The following is a 22,997-nucleotide window of genomic DNA, read 5'->3' on the forward strand; positions in this document are numbered from 1 at the left end:
TTTGTTTTGTTTTTCCCTCCCTCTTTCATTTTTGGTACTATCGTTGTTGTTCTTGTTTTTGTATGGCTTTTATTTGATAGATAAGGAAGAGGGATGGTCTGCTTCCTTCCGATTTTTTCACAGTCCTTCATTAAGGGTTGCTGTGAGACGTAATTACTTTGGGTTTTGTATCATTGAAACATTTATTTGGGTTTCTGTTATCGTACTTTTTTTTTCTTTTTTTTTTTTTTTTACTTCTGTGTGTTGTGCGTTCTCTCACCGTTGTGTGTGCGTGCGGCGAGGGACGCGGGGATGTTTTGTCGTTTTCAGGCCGGGCAATTGTTTATATATATATATATATATTGTTGTGGTTGTTGGGAGGAAACATCTTCTGAGCCGTGGCGCTGTGTTTTCGTGACTGAGCACTGCAGCCGGGTATCACTACTTGCCCTTGTGTTTTGAGCCTTATCTTTGTTACTTTTTCCTCCGCTTGTGTCTTATTGCGTGCTTGACGGGTTAGTGGGGTCCCTTTTGTCATTTTCGGCGTAATGACGCGTGTGTACGTCGGTAATATCGACAAACGGGCGACCAAAGAGGAACTGCTGGAGTTCCTGAAGCCAATGGAGAAAACCATTGAGGACTCGTGGCTGGCCAGGCGGCCACCGGGATTCGCTTTCCTTACCATCACCCCATCGCAAGCAATGGAGTTTGTGGAGAAATTCAATGGGAAGGAGTTTCGCGGAAGAGTCCTCGTGGTGGAAACCTCCACCACGACCACGCTGCCAAAGGAACGTTCCAGCCGACGACGCGAGCGCAGAGAAACCAGGCGGTCTGGTAGCCGCAAACGGTACCGTTCGGGAAGCCGTTCAAGGCACTACAGCGAAAGACGGCGTGATCGAAGTTACGGTCGGCGTCGTGATCGCTCTAGAGAACGTAGGCGCCGCCGACGGTCCTACAGTCGAAGCAACTCCCGTTCCTCATTGTCATCATGAGGCAGAATGCCTCTTAGGCCATGTGATGGATGGAAGAAGGTGCTAAGAACGACAGGGAAATGAAAATAAGTAAAGAAGAAAAGGATAAAGAAGAGAACAAACAAACAAACAAACAAACAACAAAAAAAAAAAAATGAAGACAAGGAAAAAAGGGAGAATAAGATTTTAGGTTAGGGGAAAAGTAGAGTGTCGCCGAGGGTTCCGTGAGTTCTCGTCAACTTCCGTGTTTTCTTTAAAAGTGCAATATATGCTTGTGACAGTGTGCGTCTCTATGGAAGCCTGAAATGTTGCGATGTTTTACTCCTTTGAGAGGGATTACCGTTGTAGTCATTTTCTTCTTTGAATTAGCATTGAAAAAAAAAAAAAAAGCATAGATAGGAGGGACACAAAAGGGCTTTTGTTGTTGTTGTTGGGGGAAAGGGGTGGGGGAGCGGGGGGAGGGATGTCTCAAGAAAAGACAGGGCTGCAGCGACCGGTCCTGGCACAACTCTCCCCTATTGCAATTCGTGGGCATTCCGACGAAGGTGTCAAAAAATTGCGTAGGAGAAACGACGATGGGTGCTTTGGGGAGGCCCTCTTCAAAGGTAATGCTCCTGCACGCAGTCTTCTTTTTGGCGATGATGCATGTCATCGGAGGGTGGAAAATCTTTATCTGCTGGACAATAATCCAACCAACTGGTCCGGCATTAAAACGAACCTGAAGCGTGAAATACCACTTCTGCAAGACCCTACAGAAACATTTGCAAGAATGAACAAAGTTATGCATCAGACGCTTAAATATGTAAAGGAGGTGGAGAGCATCAATTTTAGTAGTCGTGGTGTGATTGATTTTAACGGGGAGGTGATGGAGGACCATCAGAGAATTTTTCTTTCAGTATGTACTAGTGTGTTTGCGAACTTTTCCTTCAGTTGCCAAATGGATGTGGAGAAACTCCTAAGCTTTCTCATGGCTTTGTTTGAGAATTATTCCAAAGAAAATGCCTATCATAATGCCCTTCATGCAGCCGATTCTGTGCAAATGCTTTTTCTTATTCTAAGAGAAAAGCCAGCGACATTGATATTCACGGAAAACGAAGTAATTTTGGCTTTTCTGGCCACGCTTTCTTTGGGATTTGTTCACCCAGGTGTGTCAAATGCCTTTTTGGCCCGTATTGATCACCCCCTTGTTCTGGTGTATGGGGACATGACCACACAACAGTCAGCCGGACTTACAGCGCTTCTTTACCTTTTAAATAGGGAAGAAAATCGTTTTATTGACCTTTTTGCCAACAGCGGCACCCAACCCTTTTCTCAGTTTTTAAGAGAGATTTTGGTTGAGACCGTATTGGGTACCGCACCGCGTTTACGTAGCTCTCTACTTCGAGACCTTGAAAAGGTGGCGGTGGCGGATGCGGTGGAACTAAACGATATACCAATTCTATTGGCAGCCGTGGTTATCCTGGCAGATAATGCTTTGGCTTTGCGTCCACATGCACAGTTTGTCAACTTGGCAGGTCTCATGGTTACCGAGTGGCTACGCGAAGCATATGAAGAAGAACAACGAGGGATGGACCCTCTTGTCCCCAATCTTCGTAAGCAAATTTACGAAAATGGATTGGGAATGGCGGTGGACTACTGTAAAGTTTGGTTGAGACCCCTGATCACCAACATTCGGGCTTTGGTGCCCCAAGACCTGTATGATAACATGGAAGGAAACACGGAGGCACCGTCTATGAGTGAAATTCAAGATTTTTTGGTTCATTTGGATTCATCAAACGAACGTTGGAATGACGGCAGTGTACCGGTCATTGATATTATTCGCAGGATAACGATGCATGCTACCAGCTTGGATCGCAAGGCTTCAAAGCGAGCTATCCTTAACGCGGCGTCCAATCGAGCAGTATCAGGTTTTCTATCAAGGTCCTCATCCATGTGCCTCTCTCCAAATGGGGCTAGGATGTCTGCTGAGGTCTCTGAAAAGAAAATAAATCAGCAACCAAGTCGATGTGAACACTATTTTTCCTTTCTTCGGCTTTATGATACCTACGAAAAAGAGGGTCGTCCTGCAGCAGAGTTTGCGGCACAATTGGTCTTTCTTGCATTGCAGTTAAATCCTGAATACATTGGTCGTTACACACATAAAGGTATTGATGTGTGTTCTAAGGAGGAGTGTGAAGAAATTGCGGAACTCATTATGAAAAAAGAGGAGGCACCAACAACCGCGGAGGTGATAGCTTCTCCTCTGCGAGACGGAGAACAGACAGATGGTTTTATCTTGCGTTTGATGGAAATGTATGCTGAGCGGGACAGAGAAAGGGAAAGAAATGATACTCTTAACAGTGCCACCAATCCCACATCAAACTTGAGGCGTACCTTGAAATGCTACAACCCTGTTTATGGTGGAATGTATTCTGGGAAAAAGTCGTGAGGTAATTCTGTTTCCCAATTTAGTACCACGGTGTAAGAAGGTGTGTGTTTCCTACATGGAGAGTGGTGAGCGTTTGAGTGGTCACTATTATCATTATTTTTGATTTATTTATTTATTTATTTATTTTTCTTTCCTTTGGGAAGGGATTGGGGTTATTCCCTCGTGTCCTCCGCAGCGCCACACCTTTTTTTTCCTTTTTTTTTTTTTTAATGATCCGGGGACACGGATGATGTTTCAACCAAGCGCTTGTCCACCGCTATTTGCATTAATAGTGCTGTCTTTCTTTTGTTGTTGTTGTTTTGACTTTACTGTTTCCTTGTGATTTTTGTGTGTGCGTATGTGTCGTCGTTACGTCTTTTTACCTCAAGTGAGTGCAGATTAGAGAACACAAATGGGCCCCCGTGCTGCGGGGTTTCTGGTGGGGGCGGTGGCTGCCACGTTTTTTTCGGCCATGCTGCTGCAGTACGACATTCTTCGTAAAAAAGACATAACAGATCGTGAAATCAGCCTTTTGGAGAAAGAGGCATCGCTCATAAGAGAGCGATTTCGCCGTGCACAGAGGGCACTCATTGATGCCAGGGAGGAAGAGATTGAGACGCAGGTCCACTAGAGGAATGGAATGGTAGGGCGCATCGTCAGTTCTGCAGCAGGGGTGTCTGTTCAAGAGGGGAGTCGATGGGTGTGGGAACGGAGTGATTCTCCTTTCTGCATCGCCGCAACTTTTGTAAAGGCCGCGTCATAAGGACGGTATTTTATGCAAAAAAATTTCTTTTTTGCCCCAGCGCCAACCGCCCACCTAATAAGTCTCATCATCTACAAATGCAAAAAAAAAAAAAAAAAAGACGCTGATTTTCTCTATTATGGAAAATGGCTTTACAAAAATGATTTTTAATGCTTTTCGCTGGAAGCCAAGAGCGTTGAGAAGCATGGACGATGCAGCTTTCTTTTATTTGGACAACAAATATCTTTTTGAAGAAATAAACACCTCTCAACCGTTTTCAAGATCATTGCCCTCCAGAATTATACAGAAGCGGCATGCCGTTTTTTGTTGTTGTTGTTGTTGTTGTTGTTGTTGTTTTTACACGCCCCTCTCATCAATTTATCCATAGAAGAGCAGCCGTTACAGATGGAGAAGGTCCCCCTTCCCCAAGGCAAGAGGGGGAATTAAAGGAAGAGAAGTGAAGAAGGTGGACGCTAAACTTTGAATTGGTGTGGGAAAAAAAGAAAAAAAAAAGCCACGAATGACGCCGTTGCAGAAGTCCCTTTTTTGGAAGACACATTGGGAATACAGGCAGGCCGGTGAACACTGAGACACCACTTGTCCCATTGCTTCAAAAATCCCCATTTAAACAAAAATGTCTAGAGACGACTTCCAATTTACTTTTGTTGTCTTTGCGTTCGTATTACTTGTGGTTTTGTTTTTTTGTTTTTTTGTTGTTGTTGTTTTTACCCCTGTTGGCGTTTTCTTGTTGCTGCGCAGGCAAAGCCATCAGAGGAAATGGCTCAATGGATCCCGAAGACAGCATGGAGGGTGTCAAATCTCAACAAGCGGTACGGTCCCTCATACATCACTTCTGGAGATGTTCCACTTAGTACGTTTGGCCGTGCACCGATTGTTTACGATGCGACGATGTTAAAAAAGAAGCTCTCCTGTGCGGAGGGTCTTGTGATGATTGATGTGCGCGATGCGCTGGAACAACAACGCTATCCCGTTCCGTGCGCCGTTGCGCTTCATCATCATGATTTGCTTTCTGGGGCAGCGTGTCCAATTCTTCCGAGGGAAAAAGAGTCGTCAGAACTTTTCATCATAGCATCAAATCTTCAGAGAGGCGTGAACAGTTCCACCGCATTGCAACGCTGGGGTTACAGCAATGTTTTTCTTGTTGACTACGAGTCTCTAGTGGAAGCTGGCTGCATAGGCGATGCAGAGGATGACGAGAAAATGAAAACAGTGGCAACAACACCTTAGCTCAAAGGAAATAGGTCTAACCCATAGCTGATTCACTGTGGGTAGTGCTAACCATTTCGCGGCGCGTGCACACCAAGGTGGTTTTTTGTTTGTTTGTTTGTTTGCTTGTTTTTGATAATGCCGTTTTCCCGAAGTCTTTTTTTTTCTCTCATTTTCCCCTCCTCTTGCACGCTAATCTCCATGTAGCGATTTCCGTGAAATGACCACGTGCGAACAGTATGGGGAAGCGGTGAACGGGTTGTCGCCGCGCTCACCGGAAGTGCATGTCCCTGCCAACCACATTAAATCGGTTTACGGAGCCACGCATACAACACCAGCGCACAGAAACAGCTTTTCTCCCATGAGGCCCTTGGCGGCGGAACCCCCGGGGAAAACGGCCATTGACCATCGCAGTTCTTTCAATGGTCGCCCTCCCAGAGTGCCGTCCGCTTCAATGCCCACGCATTCACTGAGCAAAAACGTGAGGAACGAGGATAACCGCGCAGTGCTTGTATCACTGGAAAACTTTGAGCACGTGCCGGGCGTCAAGGGTGTGCTGAACAGCCCCCGAAGCCTGCAGGCCTGCAAAATGGAGGACGTGCTTCCGGCTGACTTGCTGCAGCGCAGTTTGACAGACTTTATGGGCCAGGGCGTACCGGAAGAACTTGCGCAGTTGCGCTATACTGTCTTTGAGAAACGGCGAAAGGACAGGCTTGAACGCGTCTGCCGAGCCCGCGCACTGTTGTTGGCCGAAGAAAAGAAGGCGGAGGAGCTCGACGGAGGTGTCAGGGACCCGAAAACCCCCCAAGAGAACACGGCAGAAGCAAGGAGAGAGGCGGGCGATGCCAACAGCCTTCCACGCCATCCAATAAGTATGTCAAATCATCACGGAGGCAACTCGCGCAGTAGCAGCTTATTTTGGAGGCAGGGCCGCAGCCCCTCCAAGACCTATTCTTCCCGCCACAGAAGGTTACTTTGGCATAAGCCTGAGAGCCGCTCTGCATCCATGGGCTCAATGCTGATCTACAGTCGCGCCATTACCGAGCATCGTTCACCCTCGGAAAAGGAGATTGCCATGCTGGAGAGGATTGAAGAACGTGAGCAGCGACTCGCCGAAGCCAAACAGCGTGTGGAGCTGGAAGAGAAGAATCGGGAGCAAGAGCTCGTTCAAAAGCAGCTGGACAAAATGCGAAAGATCGTGAACAATATGATACAAAAGGAGATTACGAGGAATGCTGCCATCAATTCGAGGCGAATGAAGTGGGAGGAACAAATGATGAGGATCCGTGAGCAGAAGAGGCGCGATGAAGAGGCACGAAGATCTCAATCGAGTCCGCATGGGAATCGTGCGAGCATGCACCAGGGGAATGGTGTGTTTCGAGCCTCGACGTCGGGTGGTTACCGCAAGGAGCAGGGAGATTCTTTGAGGGCTCCAAAAATTTTTTCCTGAAATAATAATGTGAATAAGTGTGTCAATTGCCGTGGGGACGAATTTGAGTTGTTGTTTTTTTTTTTTGTTGTTTATTGCGCCCAAATACACTTTTTTTCCCCTCCTATTGTTCCATGTGGGTGTAGTGAATATATGTTGTTTTTTTGATTCTTCTGTGCGTGTGCGTGTGTTGTTGTTGTTGTTGTTTTTTTTTTTTTTGTATTTGTGCTTGGATTGCCCTTGCAGCTGAACCGCGGTTAATGCCTTTTGCCACGCCTGCAGGCAAAAAAAAGGGTGTGTCTGGGGCCGCCGTGCACATCGTGAGGATGGAATTGAAAAGGAGCGAGAGTGGATTTTTTGTGTTTTGTGAGGATTGAGTTGCCTTCGTCGTGTGTTCCACACTCTTGGAGGGAGCTCCTCTTCTCTTTCTTTCTCTCCCTCTCCCTCTCTCTCTCTCTGCTTGCTCGAGTGCTCCCATTTCAAGCTTTGCGTATGCAACATACAAAAGGACCCGAATATACGTCTTTTCTTGTTTTTTCCGTTTTGTGTGTGCTGGGGGCCATCATTGATGAATAATGAGGAAAAAAGAAAGAAGTGAAATGACTGAAGTGACGCCGCTGAAAGTCCCACTCGCTACGGGGGCTCCAACGCCGCCGGCTTCCTATCCTCCTACAAAGGTGCCGGTAAAAATGCCTTACGTGTTGCCCAAGCCACCGTTTGCACCGGTGGTGCCAATGAGGCCACCCGCACCGAGGCTCAAAAGAGACGGCGATGATGGTGACTTGGCGGTCCCAGGAATTGCAGACGCCTCCAAGAGGTCCCGGGTGGAGGATCGCGAACGGCGGGGCCGAGCGATGTCGGAAAGCAGCAACAGCGAGAGCAGCAGCAACAGTGATAGTGATGATGGCAGCGACAGCGACAGTCACAGTAGCAGCAGTGGAAGCAGTGGGGATGGTGAAAGTTTTTCTTCGTCTACAGAAGGTTCCGGCAGCGACGAAACGCGTTCTGGTGATGAACTCACTCTGTTTGAGATTGCGAAGGCAAGGGGTCTTGTCGATGAACGCGTCGATAATAATAATAATAATAATGAGGAGGAGGAGGAAGTGGCACCTGTTGGGCCGCCACCGCGTCCGCCAATTGTGCGCTCCTTTCCAAATAATGTGGATTTGGCTCTGCAGCGCTACGAAGAGCGCCTAAATCGTGAGGAGAACATGATTCGCATTAAGGATGACAATAAGGCTGTCTCTCTAGGCACCAGCAAGGTCAACTACATCGACCCCCGCATCGTGTGTTCATGGGCAAAAGAATACAACGTACCCATAGGGAAAATATTTTCCGCAACGCTTCAAAAAAAATTCCCGTGGGCGATGGGGGCGGAGAATTTTTCCTTTTGAGATGCAAAATATTTATGTTGATTTTGGCGCAGCCGCTGGATTTTTTCCTTTTGTTCTCTTTTATTATTATTATTATTATTATTACTATTATTATTATTATGATCGTGGTGGTGCGGCCTGCTTAGAGAAAAACCTTGTAAGAAACAGGTTGGTGTGATCTTGGTGTCTTCTTTGTGTGAGTACATGATAGCATGCGCCTTGTGTTATGTGTGGGTAGGCGCTGTGAACCAACAGAAATAACGCGGAGCCTCGAATTGATAAACCGCCAACTCCGGTCCCACCATCTTTTCGTTGTTTTTGTTGAGAAGGAGTGTGGGGCTTTCTCTGGAATGCGAGTGTTGGGGGAATAAAAAGAACATGCGATCGGGGAAGTTGACTTGGCGATAGTGGAGGTGGGTTGTGTAGCTCAGTGTTAGAGCCTCCTCCATTTCGCATCTAAAAGGCGTGGGGTTGTTGTTTCTCTACCCATCCCGCTTCCGCTGTTTATTGACGCCGTCCGTTTGTCCTGACCATCTTTGTATCGCGTGATTTCTCGGCGGTATTTTTGTTGTTGTTGTTGTTTTTGTTCCTGCAAGCTGAAGAGACAACAAAAAACTCAACGACAAGAAGTTCACGGTTAGTGGCGGTTGTGTTTGTCCATGACTGAATCCCCCTTTCGACTGACCTTCCTGGCATGGTCGGTAGGGAGGCATGTACACGTGTTTCACGGTAAAGCTCGATGGTTGGACCGATTGCAATTGATTGAAGGAGGATAAGAAAGGACTGTGTTTGGGGTGGTGGTGGGGGGGTGAAGGCCGTTCCCTCACCACAAGGAAAAGAGATAAATGAGAAAAATCCCTTGTGCATGCGTAACAAAAGTATGAAAGAAATTAAAAAGTATTTGGGAATCACTCAGCTTGAGTTGTCGCCAAGAGAAATACACACCAACAAAAAAAAAAAAAAAAAAGAAGAGAACACAAAATGAAGGATTTTGTTTTGGGAGAGGAATTAGAAAACCAAAACAAAAACCCCGATGCCTTAATTCTCTCTTTTTCATTTGTTACTCTCATTCACAAAAGGCAAAAAGATTATCATCTACTCGCAGGGCAGAAAAAGATTGAAAAAAAAAAAAAACACTACTGTGGGACTTATGATGGAATGGTTGTTGCACCCATATGGAGATCTGTGGGATTATGTCAGACATCGGCCGGTTTTTAGCTTCTCCGTCACCTTTTCTTCTCCATGAACACCTCTTGTTGCGATGGCGCCTGGGGCACATTTGAAGTGAATTGCACTGTTTCTGATGCCCAGTTGAGCATCGTTTTGCGTGATGTTTGACTGGAAATTACTTTTACCGCCACCGAATTTGTTTTTTTTTTTGTTTTTTTTTTTTTTTCGTCGAAACTTGGAAGTTCCCACTATTTGTTGATTGGTCCCTGTGTGTTTGCAGTTGGCGGAACGACTCTCCTAGTGCGGTCTTTATCGTCGCAACCTTCCATCAGGTGGCAGATGCGGCACAACACGAATGAGAAGGGAGGGAGGGACTCGGGCGTACGGAAGTCGTTTTTCTTCCACAATGGCCTCCCACGTGCTGTTTTTCATCTTGGTTTTGTCATGGCCATTTTGTTGCCTGCCCGCACTTTTGTCTTGAATTTTGTGTTGACATTTGTGGACGCGTCCAGGGCTCCCCACACTGTTGGTTTTCCTTGAGGACGGAATTTTAGCTCGGGTGCTCTGACGTTGAAACTACGGATCCGCTTCCGCTTTGGCTTTTGCGTGGGAGGCCGCAGAACTTGTGATCAACGGCAATATCTTGCAGGTCCACGAGGCCATTGCCGAGGGCCCGGACAGGTGCCATTGTGTCTTGTTTGCCTCACCTCACAGCTTTGGTAGTGGCCTCAGGCGATTTTCATGAACAATTACGAGTTGTATACAAAGCGCGGTACGGTTGAAAGGCGCATGCGTATTTTTACCGCATCTTTTAATGGCACCGGTGCCCACCACTTTTCTCTACCTGTTATTCCTCACGCCCCCACAAGTTGAGTTTTTTGTCCCCTTTATTTTTCCCCCAACAGACATTCCCTCAATTAACAAGTCGCACCCGTTGCAATGGTCGGTCCGCACTCTGTACCCCGAAGGATGTGGCGAAAGGAATTCAACTTTACGTTGGTGACGACAGTTTTGGCCATAAAAATTTTAAATTGCTTTCCTTTTGGTGGGTTCTACGATCAACATGCCGATCGGGCTGTTGCGGGGCCCGAAGGATTATGGATGTGGACGCGTTTGTGTCTGTGATATTTTTATTACGATGCTTGCCTTGACATTTTGGGGATTGTCACGGACGGTGTGGCTGCACATTCGATACCGCTTTTAAGTGCGAGAAAAGGTTCCGTGGCTAAAGGGGCATATGAGGTTTTTTTGGTGAATGGGATGGAATGACTCATGGAGCCTTATCAACACACCACTTGTGACACATGAGCTTAAGTCAAGGAATTGGGATGGGTATAAATTTGTCAGCGTTATTATTATTATTTTTTTTTTACGGGGATTCCAGGAGGGGATTCTCCAATTGTTCGTGCCAATTTGGGGGAACACATTTATTGTTTTTTTCGATGTGTTGTAGGAGTATTCACAAGAGCTTTGCTTGCGTCCGTTTGTTTTACGACTCAACGGGACTCTTTTGGGTTTGAAAGGCCGTGAAAACTCAGCTCATACGGCTTCTTGTTTGTTTGTTTGCTTGCTTTCTGAGCCGATGCGTCATTGCAAATCACCCGATTGTCTTCTCCGCCAGCGGCGTAGAGAATTACAAATGACTGTAGACCCCCTTCAACATTCCCATACTTTCTACAGCTTATAATTGCTTTCGTAGTAGTTGTTGTTGTTGTTTGTTTGTTTTTAAGGGTTTAAGCTCACTCTCAAAGGCGTTTAAATTATATCCGTGAATTTTTTTGTGATTTCCGTGAAATGACCACGTGCGAACAGTATGGGGAAGCGGTGAATGGGTTGTCGCCGCGCTCACCGGAAGTGCGTGTCGCTGCCAGCCACATTAAATCGGTTTACGGAGCCACGCATACAACACCAGCGCACAGAAGCAGCTTTTCTCCCATGAGGCCCTTTGCGGCGGAACCCCCGGGGAAAAAGGCCATTGACCATCGCAGTTCTTTCAATGGTCGCCCTCCCAGAGTGCCGTCCGCTTCAATGCCCACGCATTCACTGAGCAAAAACGTGAGGAATGAGGATAACCGCGCAGTGCTTGTATCGCTGGAAAACTTTGAGCACGTGCCGAGCGTCAAGGGTGTGCTGAACAGCCCCCGAAGCCTGCAGGCCTGCAAAATGGAGGACGTGCTTCCGGCTGACTTGCTGCAGCGCAGTTTGACAGACTTTATGGGCCAGGGCGTACCGGAAGAAATTGCGCAGTTGCGCTATACTGTCTTTGAGAAACGGCGAAAGGACAGGCTTGAACGCGTCTGCCGAGCCCGCGCACTGTTGTTGGCCGAAGAAAAGAAGGCGGAGGAGCTCGACGGAGGTGTCAGGGACCCGAAAACCCTCCAAGAGAACACGGCAGAAGCAAGGAGAGAGGCGGGCGATGCCAACAGCCTTCCACGCCATTCAATAAGTATGTCAAATCATCACGGAGGCAACTCGCGCAGTAGCAGCTTATTTTGGAGGCAGGGCCGCAGCCCCTCCAAGACCTCTTCTTCCCGCCACAGAAGGTTACTTTGGCATAAGCCTGAGAGCCGCTCTGCATCCATGGGCTCAATGCTGATCTACAGCCGCGCCATTACCGAGCATCGTTCACCCTCGGAAAAGGAGCTTGCCATGCTGGAGAGGATTGAAGAGCGTGAGCAGCGACTCGCCGAAGCCAAACAGCGTGTGGAGCTGGAAGAGAAGAATCGGGAGCAAGAGCTCGTTCAAAAGCAGCTGGACAAAATGCGAAAGATCGTGAACAATATGATACAAAAGGAGATTACGAGGAATGCCGCCATCAATTCGAGGCGAATGAAGTGGGAGGAACAAATGATGAGGATCCGTGAGCAGAAGAGGCGCGATGAGGAGGCACGAAGATCTCAATCGGTTCCGCGTGGGAATCGTGCGAGCACGCACCAGGGGAATGGTGTGTTTCGAGCCTCGACGTCGGGTGTTTACCGCAAGGAGCAGGGAGATTCTTTGAGGTTTGCTAAAACTTCCTCGTGCTAAAATAATATTGTGAATAGGTGTGTCAATTGCCGTGGGGACGAATTTGAGGTATTTTTTTTTTGTTTATTGCGCCCAAATACACTTTTTCCCCTCTTATTGTTCCATGTGGATGTAGTGAATATATGGTTGTTTTTTGTTGTTTTTTTATCCTTCTCTGTGTGTGTGTGTGTGTGTGTTGTTGTTGTTTTTGTATTTGTGCCTGGATTGCCCTTGCAGCTGAACCGCGGTTAATGCCTTTTTGCCGCGCCTGCAGGCAAAAAAAGGGTGCGTCTGGGGCCGCTGTGCACATCATGAGGATGGAATTGAAAAGGAGCGAGAGTGAATTTTTTGTGTTTTGTGAGGATTGAGTTGCCTTCGTTGTGTGTTCCACACTCTTGAAGGGAGCTCCTCTTCTCTTTCTTTCTCTCCCTCTCTCTCTGCTTGCTCGAGTGCTCCCATTTCAAATTTTGCGTATGCGACATACAAAAGGACCCGAATATACGTCTTTTCTTGTTTTTTTGTTTTTTGTTTTTTTCCGTTTTTTGTGTGTGTTTTTATTTATACCTGTTTGATTGTTTTGCCTCGCGAATATTACTGTTAATTTTTTTATTGTTGTTCTTTATATCTGAAGGTTTGTGTCAGTGTATGGAGAACTGTGAAGCGTATAGAGAAGCTATCAGCGTGGATTTTTTTTTCTTTCTTTCTTTCCTTTTTCCTGTTGTTTTTTTTTTTTTTTAATAATTGTTTTAAACTGTATGAATGATGTACGGAAGAAAAAGGCTTTTTTGTTGTTGTTGTTGTTTGTTTGTTTGTTTGTTGTTGTTTTGTTTTTCCGTCATTTTGTCCCTCTTTGTGTACGGCGCGGTGGCGTCATCTGGTGGGTGCGTGGGGGGAGGGCCTCGGAAGTGGCCATCGGTGGGCCTTGCGTTCAACTGCTCATGTCTTAATGTCCGTCAAGGAGTGCACCGAGATGGACCATCACGGAGGGGGGCTGTCTGTGTGTCTGTCTGTAGATATACGCCTTAAGGTTTGTTGATTATAATGTACGAACTTTCTTTTTTTTTTTTTGTTTAGCACGATATGGAAATGTACAACCCCTCTTTTTTTCTTTAATTCTTTTTTTTTTTTCCCTTGTTTTCTACTTTACTTTAAAGGGGAAGTCGGTACGTTGCCGCGGATGGGTGCGAGCGATGTGGGAGGGAGAAATATTTGTACGTTATTTTTCTTTTCACCCCCTTCTTTTATGGCAGGAGGGGTGCCTGTTTTCCCGTACAGCCGCGATGTCTCTTCTCCGCTGCGTCACTGCACCGTCAACCGCCGCACATGTGTGCTCCCTTTTTTGTTTTTCTTTTTTTTTTCGTCCACTTAAAACACAACGAAAAATGCATCACAGACATCATTCCTGTTCTATTCTCTGTTAAAGAGAGAGGGAGGGAGAGGGAGAGAAATCATGCAGCACCATGTGGCCGAATCCGATACAGTTCTTTCTGAAAGTTCTTCATGGAATGATTCAGAAAACTCTGTGATTGATGACATGTTTGATCGACTCGCAGTGGCAGTGCAAGGGCTGCTCGCCACAATGCGGGATGAACAACGGCCTTACACGGGCTCTTTGTGCACCAGACGACTTCAGGATCGTATACAGCGGGCATTTCCTGTGGAGTATAGGGCTGTTGTTGACGGTATTTATCAAGGCTCATGGGAACAATATTTGAAGGAAAAAGCGGTCGTTTTCTGCTTTACTCAGAAACGGGACATAAAAAGACCTAACATTGAGTGGATGATAGGGCTTGGAGCAATGCGGTGCTATTTTCTGTCGGAGGATATTGAGCTTGTGAATGACAATGATGAGCTGCTGGGGTGTTTAGTGCGCGATCATTGCAGAGGGAGCTTGGAAAATAACTGTCGTACCATTCTCATGGAGTTGTTTTCCGCGCTTATCGGTACAGAACCTGTCGAAGAAGAAGATGACAAGACATCTTCAGTGGCAGAGTATGAGCTTGGCAGCTTGGTGCTATGGAGGCCTGTTCTGAGGAAGCTGTGGCTGCATCCGATCAAGGGCAGAAGGGTGCCTCTTCGTGATCTGGAGCGCCCGTGTCAGCAGCTTGGTTTTCACATCCGGCTAAGGTGCCGCTGGGCGACGTACGTTGGCAACAATCTGTTGTTGAAGTACATTCATATCTGTGTACTCCGAGTGTTGCTGAACGTCGTGGGACCTCCCCTGCAGCCCTCCAAGGGCAACCAACAGGAAGACACAGAGGGCACGCTGATGGTGGGGTTTTCAGAATCACTTGGAAACTATATTGTGTCACTTGAAAAAACGGATATGTGGGGCAGAATACCTCCCATTCCGAGGAATTCATTGCGGCGAGGACGGGTATGCTCATGAAGCAACGACGAGGAGAAAAAATGGGAAAGTCGGGTATGATAAGGAGTTGTCCTCAATCCCTGTCTCACGCTTCTTTGGGCTTTCCAGTCCTAATGTCATTGAGTTTATTTATTCGTTTTTTTTTTTCTAAAGAAGAGCTCCTTTACGTGACTCGCAAAAGGGCTCTTGTCAGTTTGTTTTATTTTATTTATTTTATTTATATTTTTGACTTTTGCACGAAAGTGGGGTCGATTTGACCCTTCCAAATTGTTTTATGACTCTCCTCACATGAGCTTTTATTATTATTATTTTTTTTTTGTGCCTCGTGTGTCTGCCACTTGCGTCTGCGGGCGCACCTTCACGGAGGCTGGAAGTGGTGAAACGCTTCCTGAGATTTTTGTTGTTGTCGCGGAGGAACGTGTAATATCAAACTTTTCTCTTTGGATTGCGAGCGATGCCGCGACAACAACAGCTCTCATGCCGTTGTTCACTGTGGGTCTTTTGCCTCCGGTGTGCAGAGAAGCTCCTTCCCCCTCCCCCTCCCCGGTGTTTTTGTTTTTGTTCTTTTCTTCTTGGTGTCAAAATTTTGCGTGAGTGGTGGATTTTCTGCTACCGCGCTTTTTTATTTTGTTTTTTCCCTGTTTTCGTTGTGCTTTGTGGTGCATGACGGTTTTTCACCGTATGTATTTTTTTTTTTTTTGCGGTTCTCCCTCTCTCTCTCTCTCTATTTTGTGTCTTCCTTTTAGCTGACGTTTTGTGCGGAGCTGCACCGATGGAACCGGATGATGTTGCGGAGTACAGCCTTCAAAGCTACTGGGAGAAGCGCTACAGTAAGGAGGAACAGTACAACTGGTTTCCGTCCATCCACCAGACGTCTGTGCAGGCGCTATGTGAGGAACTTCTGAATGTCTTTGTACAGCGCAAGGCGCAGCGTGCCTTGTGTCCTGGTGGATGCCATGATGCTAGTCCGGTGTTACGAGTACTTCACTTGGGCACTGGGAACTCATCGCTCTGCATGGATCTCCACAATGTTGTGCAGGCGCATCGGCTTCCATTCGTGCTGGAGCAGGTAGCAATGGACTATGCATCCAACGTCATTGAGAATATGCGGGCAAAGTATCCGCCGGAGGTGCTGCCGAATATGAAGTGGATGGTGGGCGATGTGCGTCGCCTTGAGGAATTTTGTTCGTTGGGTCCCTTTGACGTTGTTATTGACAAGGGTACGATGGATGCCCTCGAAGCCGATAAAAACAGTCCCAATATGGAAAAGGACATCTGGGCAATGTTGTATGGAGTCAATGAGCTTCTGAAACACGCAAAGGGATACGGGGCATTTATGCAGATCACGTGGGTGGTGCCTTACTTGCGGCTGTACTACACGAAGAGGGATGCGTTCGCGTGGGGAGATCAGGTGCGTCACGCCCTTCTTGGCGAGAGCGACATGTACCGCCTCTTTGTCTACACTGTAAAGCAGTAAGGATCATATGTGTACCTATTCTGCTTGTTGTTCGAATAACAGTCAAAAAAGTAAAGTGAGGGGCGTTGCATTACTGCTTACAAATAAAAATTGTGAGAGAAGACTCAAACATGTGCCAGAGCTCTCTGCCCGTGGGATTTTTTTGTATGTGTTTATGCACCCTTGTTTTTTGTTTTTCTTTTTTTTTTTCTCTCTCTCTCTTTCCCTCAAATATTATTGATGCTGAGGCTGACCTGGTTGTTTATCCACTCCGGTGTGACGACGGTGGGGAAAGTATGGCGGAAAAAGTTTTGCTTCGCCGTCTGCGCTCGCACTGGACCTGCGCCGCTATCAGTCGTACGTCATGGACGCCCCACGCTGCGGTGGCGAGGCATTCCACTTCTGGGAAGAGCGGGGTGGTAGGGTCAGGTGGCGGAGCTCAGCGGCACAGCAAGAGCAGCAGGAAGACTGGCGCTTTGCGGAAGATGACCCAAGAGGCTTCGGGTGCATCCGTCCCTGTTGTGGAATGCCCCGCTGTAGCTGAACCACATCCACAAAAACAACAAAAACCGGCGTGCGAGAAGATGGCCACGACTCCTCATCCATCACTTTGGTCACCGAGCGAGTCAGACTACGAGGCGCTCGTGGAAAATCTCCTTTTGTTCCGTCGTGAATCAATAGAGCCTGTTTTGAGCGCCCTCAAAAAGGAGCGTGCACTCTTTGATGAATCTGTGAAAAAGATGGAGACACGTGTGGCGGAGATGTACGCCGTGCGTGAGGAGATACGAAAAATGCTGCAGGACGGTGCAGCAGCGCAGCGCCGAACACTTTCAGAAGCACTGCGGGCCACTGCAGATTCGGAGGGGTTGGCGAATGAAGAAAATGAGGTCTCTTTCGATACCTCGGAAGAAGATGAGGAGATATCCCTTTGAGAAGTTGTGGGTTTAGTCTTTTTTGTTTGTGCAGAGGAAAAAGGAAGAGAAGCGGCGATCATGGAGTGGGAGGAAACGCACACACGGCGATGCATGCCTTTCGCGAAAATCTACTTTCACGGTAGCAGTGTTTCCTCAATAGCTTCCCTTTTTTTTTTTCTTTTCGTTCTCTCTCTATTTTTTTTTTGTTGTTTTTTTAGACAAAAGAAGGGAGGACGTGGAGGTACAGAAGTCACCGGCCAAAACTCAATGTTGCCCTCCGCGCGGGAGGTGGAGGAATTAGTTGTGGCAACTCTGAGAGGCGGCAACTGGGCACGTGCCGTAATGCTCTTTGCGGGAGCACTGAAGCTTCCGTGTGTCCCGACTTCACGGACGTACGCTGAAGTCGTTGCAGCCGTCGCGACGCGCAGCACATGGGAAGTGACAGTGCAGGTGTTGGACCGATTGCAGACCAGTCCTCTCTCTGCCCGCGCTGTGTACCACACGGCAGCGGATGCAATACTTGCAAGGAACGATGGAGTTCTACCGGAGAAACTTCTCGCGCTTATCCTTTCAGCCCGGCGCCGCCGAGTGATTCTGGATGCCCGTCACTACATGCAGTGCAGTCGTCTGTTGCTGGATTCTGGTGACTGGCATGGTGCACTTCTTGTGTGTTCACATGAGCGTCTGATTCAGCATGCGCCGTTTCTCGCGCAGCCGACGATGCTCGCGGCGGCGGCCGGTCACCACTGGGTGGCGGGATTAAAGATTATGTCTTCTCTTCTTGCCTTGGGCAACATACCGAGTGCGGCCATTACAGAGAGCTTTATTCGCTGTTTTTCTCCCACCTCGCCGTGGTGGCGAGCGCTTGCAGTTGCATCCGTACTCACTTGCCGAGATGCACCGGAGGTCAAGCAACGCGCTCATGATCTTCGTGAGGAAGTAACGCACCATGCGAAGTCGCCTGAAATAAATGCCAAAGAGGGAAGACGTCGAGTGTTGTTGCGTGTTGCCAATGGTGGCCCAATGCCAGAGGACCTCACGATGGGCGAAGCGAAAGAGGTTTTGGCTATGATGAAGGACCGACAGTGGGAGAGGGCGTTGGATTTGTTTTGCGCATTTCCGGCGCTATTGGAGCTTACACCAAGACCTCCAGCCTTGTTGTTACCTATGACAGTTCTAGGCAATGTGGCACGTCGTTTGCGTTACTGGGAAGCTCTTTGGGAAGCTGTTTCTAGGACCCTCATTGCCGTCCCAATGGATAACGTTCTTTCCGCAGCGAGTCTATTTTTGGCGTATATGCGCATCGAGGAGCAGGGCGCCGACGCACAGGAGAAGGCGAAGGAAGTGGCACGTGCAAGGGACGCTGTGATTGCCTTTATTAACAACAGGCGCATGCATGAGGGTAGGGCGCTGGAACCAGCCGCTCTTCACTCTTTTGTGCATTCCACTTGTACGCGTGGCTGCTGGGAGGACGCGTTGTCCTTCACCGAGAGGCCCGCTGTGGTATTTGCAGAACTTGTGGAACGCTCCAACTGGCAGGCCGCTATTGCAATTTACGGTACAATGCTTCCAAGTGCCCAAGAGCGCGCTGGCCCCCAGTTGGAGCATTTATTTATCTCAATGGGTTTGTGGGTACCAGCGTTGCGGTATGCCCAAAGTTATTTACCAGACGACACATTTGCGCTACGCAGCTTGGCTATTCCACTCTGCGCGGCCCTTGGTCAATGGCGTCGCGCGTTGCATATGTTGTTTTGTCACGTTCCGTTACCCACCGCAGCGGAAGCATTGCTAAAACGCTATTGTTTTCTGCGCCACACGGAGGAGACAATTTACGAGGCCTCCGAAAGTGGTGATTGGATGAAGGCCTTGCAGGCGTGGAACGCTGTTCGCCAGATTCCTTATGATCGAACGATTCTCGCCAGAAGAGGAGGTGAGGGAAATACAGATGAGGATGCACACCCATGTATTTCACCCCATGCTCTGAAGTGTACAGCCAAATTACTGCTTGAACATCAACGCTACGACGATTGTTGTTTGGTACTTTCGTCGCACAAGCCTACCGCATCGGACCCTCTTCTGCTTCGTTTTTTACAGATGTTCTACTACATTCGTCTCTCTCCACTTTCTTATGGACGTGTACTGCAGAAGTACCGAGAGGCACATGCGCCCTACAGAGTGGTGCTTGACGGTTATGCAGTTCTTGCACTAAGTGTGAGTGGAAACCATTCGGGTGCCTTTTGGATTCTTCGGAGTTTGTCTTCAACAAGGGAAGCAGAGCTTGAAAACGCCATAGCTCGAGGTTTTGACGAGGTCCCTCATGTGAAACAAATGTTCTCATCTCTTCTTCTTAAGGGAGCGAAGTCCTCACAAGTAGTCGATCTAGAAGCTGTCATGGGAATGCTCATACCATGTGTGAAGTCATTTGAGGAAGTGAATTTATTCAACGAGCCATTGACGGCTTTCTGGGGAAGCGACAGCGACGCCCTTCGTGAGTGTGCACTCAGCATATCAACAAAGCTGGCGCAACACATGATGGCGAAAGAGCTTCCCGTTCCTTGGGCTGTCTTGCGCATTGTGGCAGGAGGGCTTGATCGACCGGCTGAGTGTTCTACTGCGCATCTTCTTTACGAAGCCGTGCGGCAACAGGGCGTGTTGAGTACAACAGAAGAAGTGGAACGTGTTGGTGACGAAAAGTCTGGGTTTTGGAGACCATCAAAAGAGGAGAGAGACATATTTTTTAGGCGGTGCGCAGAGGCTTTTATACGGATGGGCCACTGGAGCCGTGCTCTTGAGGCGATGCAAGACTGTGAGGCAACCGACGAGATGACACTCTTTCGAATAGCAGTTCTTTTGAAGGAAGAAAAGGATTGCCGTATGCGAATGGCACATCGTGTCATTTTGGAAGCCACGTCAAATGATGACAAAAACACCAGTGATGATAATTCTAGTCTCGTACTTGGTCGACAGGCGGAGGAAGCTTTATTCGCACTGACACAGCTCCATGCATGGAAAGCTGCTCTTGTGGTGTTCAATGGTGTTGTGGCGGGAGGAAGACACTGGTCACGTGGGTCCGGTGGTTCCTTGAGCAGCGGTGTTGTTAATGCTTTACTTTCAAGTGTTGCAAGTTTTGGTCACTGGGAACTTGCCCTGCAAATTTTGAAGACAGTACAAAAGGAGTTTTCGAATGTGATTGCTTTTATTGATAAGGGGATAACGGATGTGCTACGCTCCGTGCGGCGTCATGGTGGTGCCATCATGTGCAGCAAGTTATTGTTGTTTTTCGTGGAAGAAATGGGTGGTGTGCCGACGCCATTGCAGTATGAAGTTCTATTGGGTTCCGTTTTGGGGTCACAGTTGACGGCGGTGGAGCGTGACGTTTGTGCCGAAAACCTCAAGCGGCTTAGTCAGTCGCTGAACGAGAAGCAAGTCATTGATCTTATTCTTGCCATCACCATTTCAGGCCGCTCATGGGAAGAAGAGGACACCGATGGTGCGATCGTGCTGCCGTTTGCCGGGATGGAAAGGCGTCAAAGAATGGCTTTGAGTAATCATCCTCGCCCAACGTGCTGGATCCCGGTGGAGCGTCCACCCCTAAGTGTGGATGAGTTCCATCAGCTCTGTCATCTTGCCCCCCGAATTGTCCTTGCCACCTCACGAGGACTGGAAACACTCTCTCAGGAAGCATTCTCGGGGCGATTCCGACCCTTTGAGCTGAAACTTTTGCTCCAGCACTACCGAATGGAGGTTTTGGCACTGGTGCGGGACACAGGAGACGGCGCATTGGCGCTGGATACTCAGTTGGTTGAATACTGCAGGGAAAGCAAACTTTTGCACATACTCCTCTTGCCGCATGAACGTGTCTGGCGAAGAACACTGCCCCCTGTAGGGACGGAGAGTGCAGCCGCGTTCATTGAACGGCTAACGTCGGCAGTTTTTCATGGGTTTGCGTCACCGCAGACAGTGGCGGCAGTGTGGGAAATGTGTCATCCGTTTGTGACAAAGCTTGCTGAAAAGCGGTGGCCTTGGCTATGCGAATACGAGCTCCTGCGGGCGGTGCGAAGACGTGGCGGAAAGCCCCCTGCTTCACTTCTTACACGACCAGATGCCTCGCGGGTTGAAATTACGTCTTATTGGGCCACGTACGGTCGCGCTATTTGGCCTGAGCTGTTTTTTAGCGGTCCGGAACTCTGTCAGCTGGCGGTGTATGTCCCCCTTGTGGAGCCTTTGCTTGGAAAAGAAGAGGAGCTTTCTGAACTTCTTGCTGGTATTCAATTGACTCACTTTTCAGTGGAGGCGATACCGCAGGGTGAGGAGCTTTTGCGTCAGCCGCGCTCCGTGAGGGCAATTCGCGCCGTGTTCAAGCTGGCTTTTAAAACACTTAAGCGTCTTCATACGCAACTCGATACGGACGCCCGCGGTGGGCGATTCTACTACCACCACCATCCAGATGCCTCATTGTGGAAACGGTATTCATCTGAGGCTAACATGAAAGAAAGGTTGCCGCGGTGGGCGCTTGCGCTGCGCATCATTCATCACTACCGGCGCTTCACAGCTAACACATTGCCCCCACGTATGTTAGCAGCTCTCTTTTCCGCTTGCGCCTCTGACGCTGCCGAGGCCACTTGTGTTCCAAAGAAAAAAGCAAAGCAGCCAAAGAAATTATCATTCTGGGAACTAGCAATTCAATGCGCGCAGACCGTTGAGCCGAAATTTACTCCGACGTTGTGGTACCATGCGATGCAATTGGCGTGTCTGCAAATGTCATTTAAGGGTGCTTACGCGAGGGCTTCTGAAGAATACTGCCTAGAGGACATGCATGACACTTCCCTACAGGCTACAAGTCGTGTGCTGCTGAGCCATGCGAAGAAGAGAGATGGAAAGATTCCCTTTGCTGTGTCGCTGTTGTTGATTGATCAAATGAAGGAATTGATGGACGAGGTGCACTCTCGCGAATATGCCCAGGACGAGTCCACCCAGGGAGAAGATGCTCTCACTCTCTGGGCATTGTTGCAGAACCATGGCTGCTTGGAAAGAATGGAGCCACCGCACGCGGTGCTTTTGAGGAGACTTTTTCTTGAAGGGAATCCTTCTTCGGAGGCGTTGTGAGAATCATGTGAGGTGGCCGCATTTTGTTTTATTTTGAGGGTAATTCTTCTTTGAGAGCTGCAGTTTTTTGTTGTTGGTTGTTGTTGTTGTTTTTCAACAAAATTCAGAGACATTTCTGGAAGGAACACCGAACGTTTTTCGTTTTTTTTTTTTTTTTTTCTTTTTTCTTTTAGAGCATTTTTGGCCTTTTTTCTTCTTTGACGAGAAGAAGGTGACGTGTTGTGCATCCCATTGGCATGCCCACCGCACAGCCCCAGTACTGCGAGTTTATATTGCCGAGTCGATTTGCAGCGGAGCGACCACGCACGTGGCACCTCGTGATGGACGACGCCGGGCGTTCACTGGCTGCGCGCTACGGCGGTGATGTTCCCCTTCGGAATCTGCCGGATGAGGCGGCCCTCCGCAGTCGCGATCGGCGTATGCGTGATGAGGTGTCAAGGAAACGGATGGGTTTGGCGTCAGGAGCCAGAAACAGCGGAACGCTTGACACCCACAAATTCTCAAGGGCGGATGCAAATTTGTTGTCTTTGCAGCACCATCGACGAGAGGAGGGTCTTAGGACGGCGGCGGCGTCTTTTCTCAGTGGGCGTATTGCTGCGGTCCAAAGAAATGCGCCGCCTCGGCTGCAACGCACCACTCCGGGTGACGTCATCCCCAGGGAAGTACCTGTATCATTATCCCAATGAGACACTGTTGTTGCCTTATCGATTTCTTGTGAAGACATTTTGGCTTGATTGAGGGGTGCGGAAGTGGGGTGACGTGCAGGTCGTCTTATTCCTTTATTTCACGTCTGATTCCCCTAATCATTTTTTTTTCTTTTTTTTTTGCTGCACTGCCTCCCTCTCCACT

General features: G+C 48.3%; 11 protein-coding genes across 11 annotated transcripts, besides 35 other annotated features; all 11 read left to right on the forward strand.

Annotated features, from left to right (window-relative positions):
- Positions 1–75: part of a sequence feature (T-rich) that runs on past the window's edge.
- Positions 1–6,037: part of a sequence feature (haploid, Esmeraldo-like haplotype) that runs on past the window's edge.
- Positions 207–232: a microsatellite.
- Positions 322–343: a sequence feature (AT_rich).
- Tc00.1047053506625.70 (RNA-binding protein, putative) lies at positions 528–971 on the forward strand (the record flags this gene model as incomplete). The annotated part of the gene is made up of 1 exon (XM_812879.1): positions 528–971. One exon carries the CDS (start codon positions 528–530, stop codon positions 969–971), a length of 444 nt encoding a protein of 147 aa, XP_817972.1.
- Positions 1,067–1,103: a microsatellite.
- On the forward strand, positions 1,414–3,378 carry Tc00.1047053506625.80 (cAMP-specific phosphodiesterase, putative; the record flags this gene model as incomplete). Its single annotated transcript, XM_812880.1, has 1 exon — positions 1,414–3,378. The coding sequence occupies one exon, from the start codon at positions 1,414–1,416 to the stop codon at positions 3,376–3,378; it is 1,965 nt and encodes a 654-aa protein (XP_817973.1).
- Positions 3,472–3,504: a microsatellite.
- Positions 3,770–3,988, forward strand: Tc00.1047053506625.84 (hypothetical protein, conserved; the record flags this gene model as incomplete). The annotated part of the gene is made up of 1 exon (XM_812896.1): positions 3,770–3,988. The coding sequence occupies one exon, from the start codon at positions 3,770–3,772 to the stop codon at positions 3,986–3,988; it is 219 nt and encodes a 72-aa protein (XP_817989.1).
- Positions 4,424–4,455: a microsatellite.
- Positions 4,755–4,843: a sequence feature (T-rich).
- On the forward strand, positions 4,877–5,347 carry Tc00.1047053506625.90 (hypothetical protein, conserved; the record flags this gene model as incomplete). The annotated part of the gene is made up of 1 exon (XM_812881.1): positions 4,877–5,347. The coding sequence occupies one exon, from the start codon at positions 4,877–4,879 to the stop codon at positions 5,345–5,347; it is 471 nt and encodes a 156-aa protein (XP_817974.1).
- Positions 5,432–5,458: a microsatellite.
- Tc00.1047053506625.100 (hypothetical protein, conserved) lies at positions 5,547–6,776 on the forward strand (the record flags this gene model as incomplete). The annotated part of the gene is made up of 1 exon (XM_812882.1): positions 5,547–6,776. One exon carries the CDS (start codon positions 5,547–5,549, stop codon positions 6,774–6,776), a length of 1,230 nt encoding a protein of 409 aa, XP_817975.1.
- Positions 6,038–6,583: a sequence feature (areas merged during assembly that could not be assigned to a particular haplotype. This can correspond to areas where the two haplotypes were merged or to regions with more than two copies in the genome that were merged during assembly.).
- Positions 6,584–7,327: a sequence feature (heterozygous, Esmeraldo-like haplotype).
- Positions 6,944–6,987: a sequence feature (T-rich).
- Positions 7,177–7,213: a microsatellite.
- Positions 7,328–8,529: a sequence feature (haploid, non-Esmeraldo-like haplotype).
- On the forward strand, positions 7,331–8,149 carry Tc00.1047053506625.110 (DNA topoisomerase type IB small subunit, putative; the record flags this gene model as incomplete). Its single annotated transcript, XM_812883.1, has 1 exon — positions 7,331–8,149. One exon carries the CDS (start codon positions 7,331–7,333, stop codon positions 8,147–8,149), a length of 819 nt encoding a protein of 272 aa, XP_817976.1.
- Positions 7,619–7,701: a microsatellite.
- Positions 7,824–7,843: a microsatellite.
- Positions 8,210–8,249: a microsatellite.
- Positions 8,530–11,227: a sequence feature (haploid, Esmeraldo-like haplotype).
- Positions 9,075–9,110: a sequence feature (A-rich).
- Positions 9,494–9,524: a microsatellite.
- Positions 10,648–10,670: a sequence feature (AT_rich).
- On the forward strand, positions 11,093–12,325 carry Tc00.1047053506625.120 (hypothetical protein, conserved; the record flags this gene model as incomplete). Its single annotated transcript, XM_812884.1, has 1 exon — positions 11,093–12,325. One exon carries the CDS (start codon positions 11,093–11,095, stop codon positions 12,323–12,325), a length of 1,233 nt encoding a protein of 410 aa, XP_817977.1.
- Positions 11,228–12,129: a sequence feature (haploid, non-Esmeraldo-like haplotype).
- Positions 12,130–12,833: a sequence feature (heterozygous, non-Esmeraldo-like haplotype).
- Positions 12,481–12,501: a microsatellite.
- Positions 12,717–12,743: a microsatellite.
- Positions 12,834–12,924: a sequence feature (areas merged during assembly that could not be assigned to a particular haplotype. This can correspond to areas where the two haplotypes were merged or to regions with more than two copies in the genome that were merged during assembly.).
- Positions 12,925–14,018: a sequence feature (areas merged during assembly that could not be assigned to a particular haplotype. This can correspond to areas where the two haplotypes were merged or to regions with more than two copies in the genome that were merged during assembly.).
- Positions 12,991–13,040: a sequence feature (T-rich).
- Positions 13,102–13,134: a microsatellite.
- On the forward strand, positions 13,755–14,693 carry Tc00.1047053506625.130 (hypothetical protein, conserved; the record flags this gene model as incomplete). Its single annotated transcript, XM_812885.1, has 1 exon — positions 13,755–14,693. One exon carries the CDS (start codon positions 13,755–13,757, stop codon positions 14,691–14,693), a length of 939 nt encoding a protein of 312 aa, XP_817978.1.
- Positions 14,019–22,997: part of a sequence feature (areas merged during assembly that could not be assigned to a particular haplotype. This can correspond to areas where the two haplotypes were merged or to regions with more than two copies in the genome that were merged during assembly.) that runs on past the window's edge.
- Positions 14,866–14,898: a microsatellite.
- Positions 14,967–14,990: a sequence feature (AT_rich).
- On the forward strand, positions 15,445–16,149 carry Tc00.1047053506625.140 (hypothetical protein, conserved; the record flags this gene model as incomplete). Its single annotated transcript, XM_812886.1, has 1 exon — positions 15,445–16,149. One exon carries the CDS (start codon positions 15,445–15,447, stop codon positions 16,147–16,149), a length of 705 nt encoding a protein of 234 aa, XP_817979.1.
- Positions 16,312–16,352: a sequence feature (T-rich).
- Positions 16,425–17,060, forward strand: Tc00.1047053506625.150 (hypothetical protein, conserved; the record flags this gene model as incomplete). The annotated part of the gene is made up of 1 exon (XM_812887.1): positions 16,425–17,060. One exon carries the CDS (start codon positions 16,425–16,427, stop codon positions 17,058–17,060), a length of 636 nt encoding a protein of 211 aa, XP_817980.1.
- Positions 17,209–17,258: a sequence feature (T-rich).
- On the forward strand, positions 17,310–22,148 carry Tc00.1047053506625.160 (hypothetical protein, conserved; the record flags this gene model as incomplete). Its single annotated transcript, XM_812888.1, has 1 exon — positions 17,310–22,148. The coding sequence occupies one exon, from the start codon at positions 17,310–17,312 to the stop codon at positions 22,146–22,148; it is 4,839 nt and encodes a 1,612-aa protein (XP_817981.1).
- Positions 22,283–22,319: a microsatellite.

The sequence above is a fragment of the Trypanosoma cruzi genome, genomic scaffold, assembly GCF_000209065.1.
Source record: "Trypanosoma cruzi strain CL Brener 1047053516675 genomic scaffold, whole genome shotgun sequence".
Classification (NCBI taxonomy): Eukaryota; Euglenozoa; class Kinetoplastea; order Trypanosomatida; family Trypanosomatidae; genus Trypanosoma; species Trypanosoma cruzi.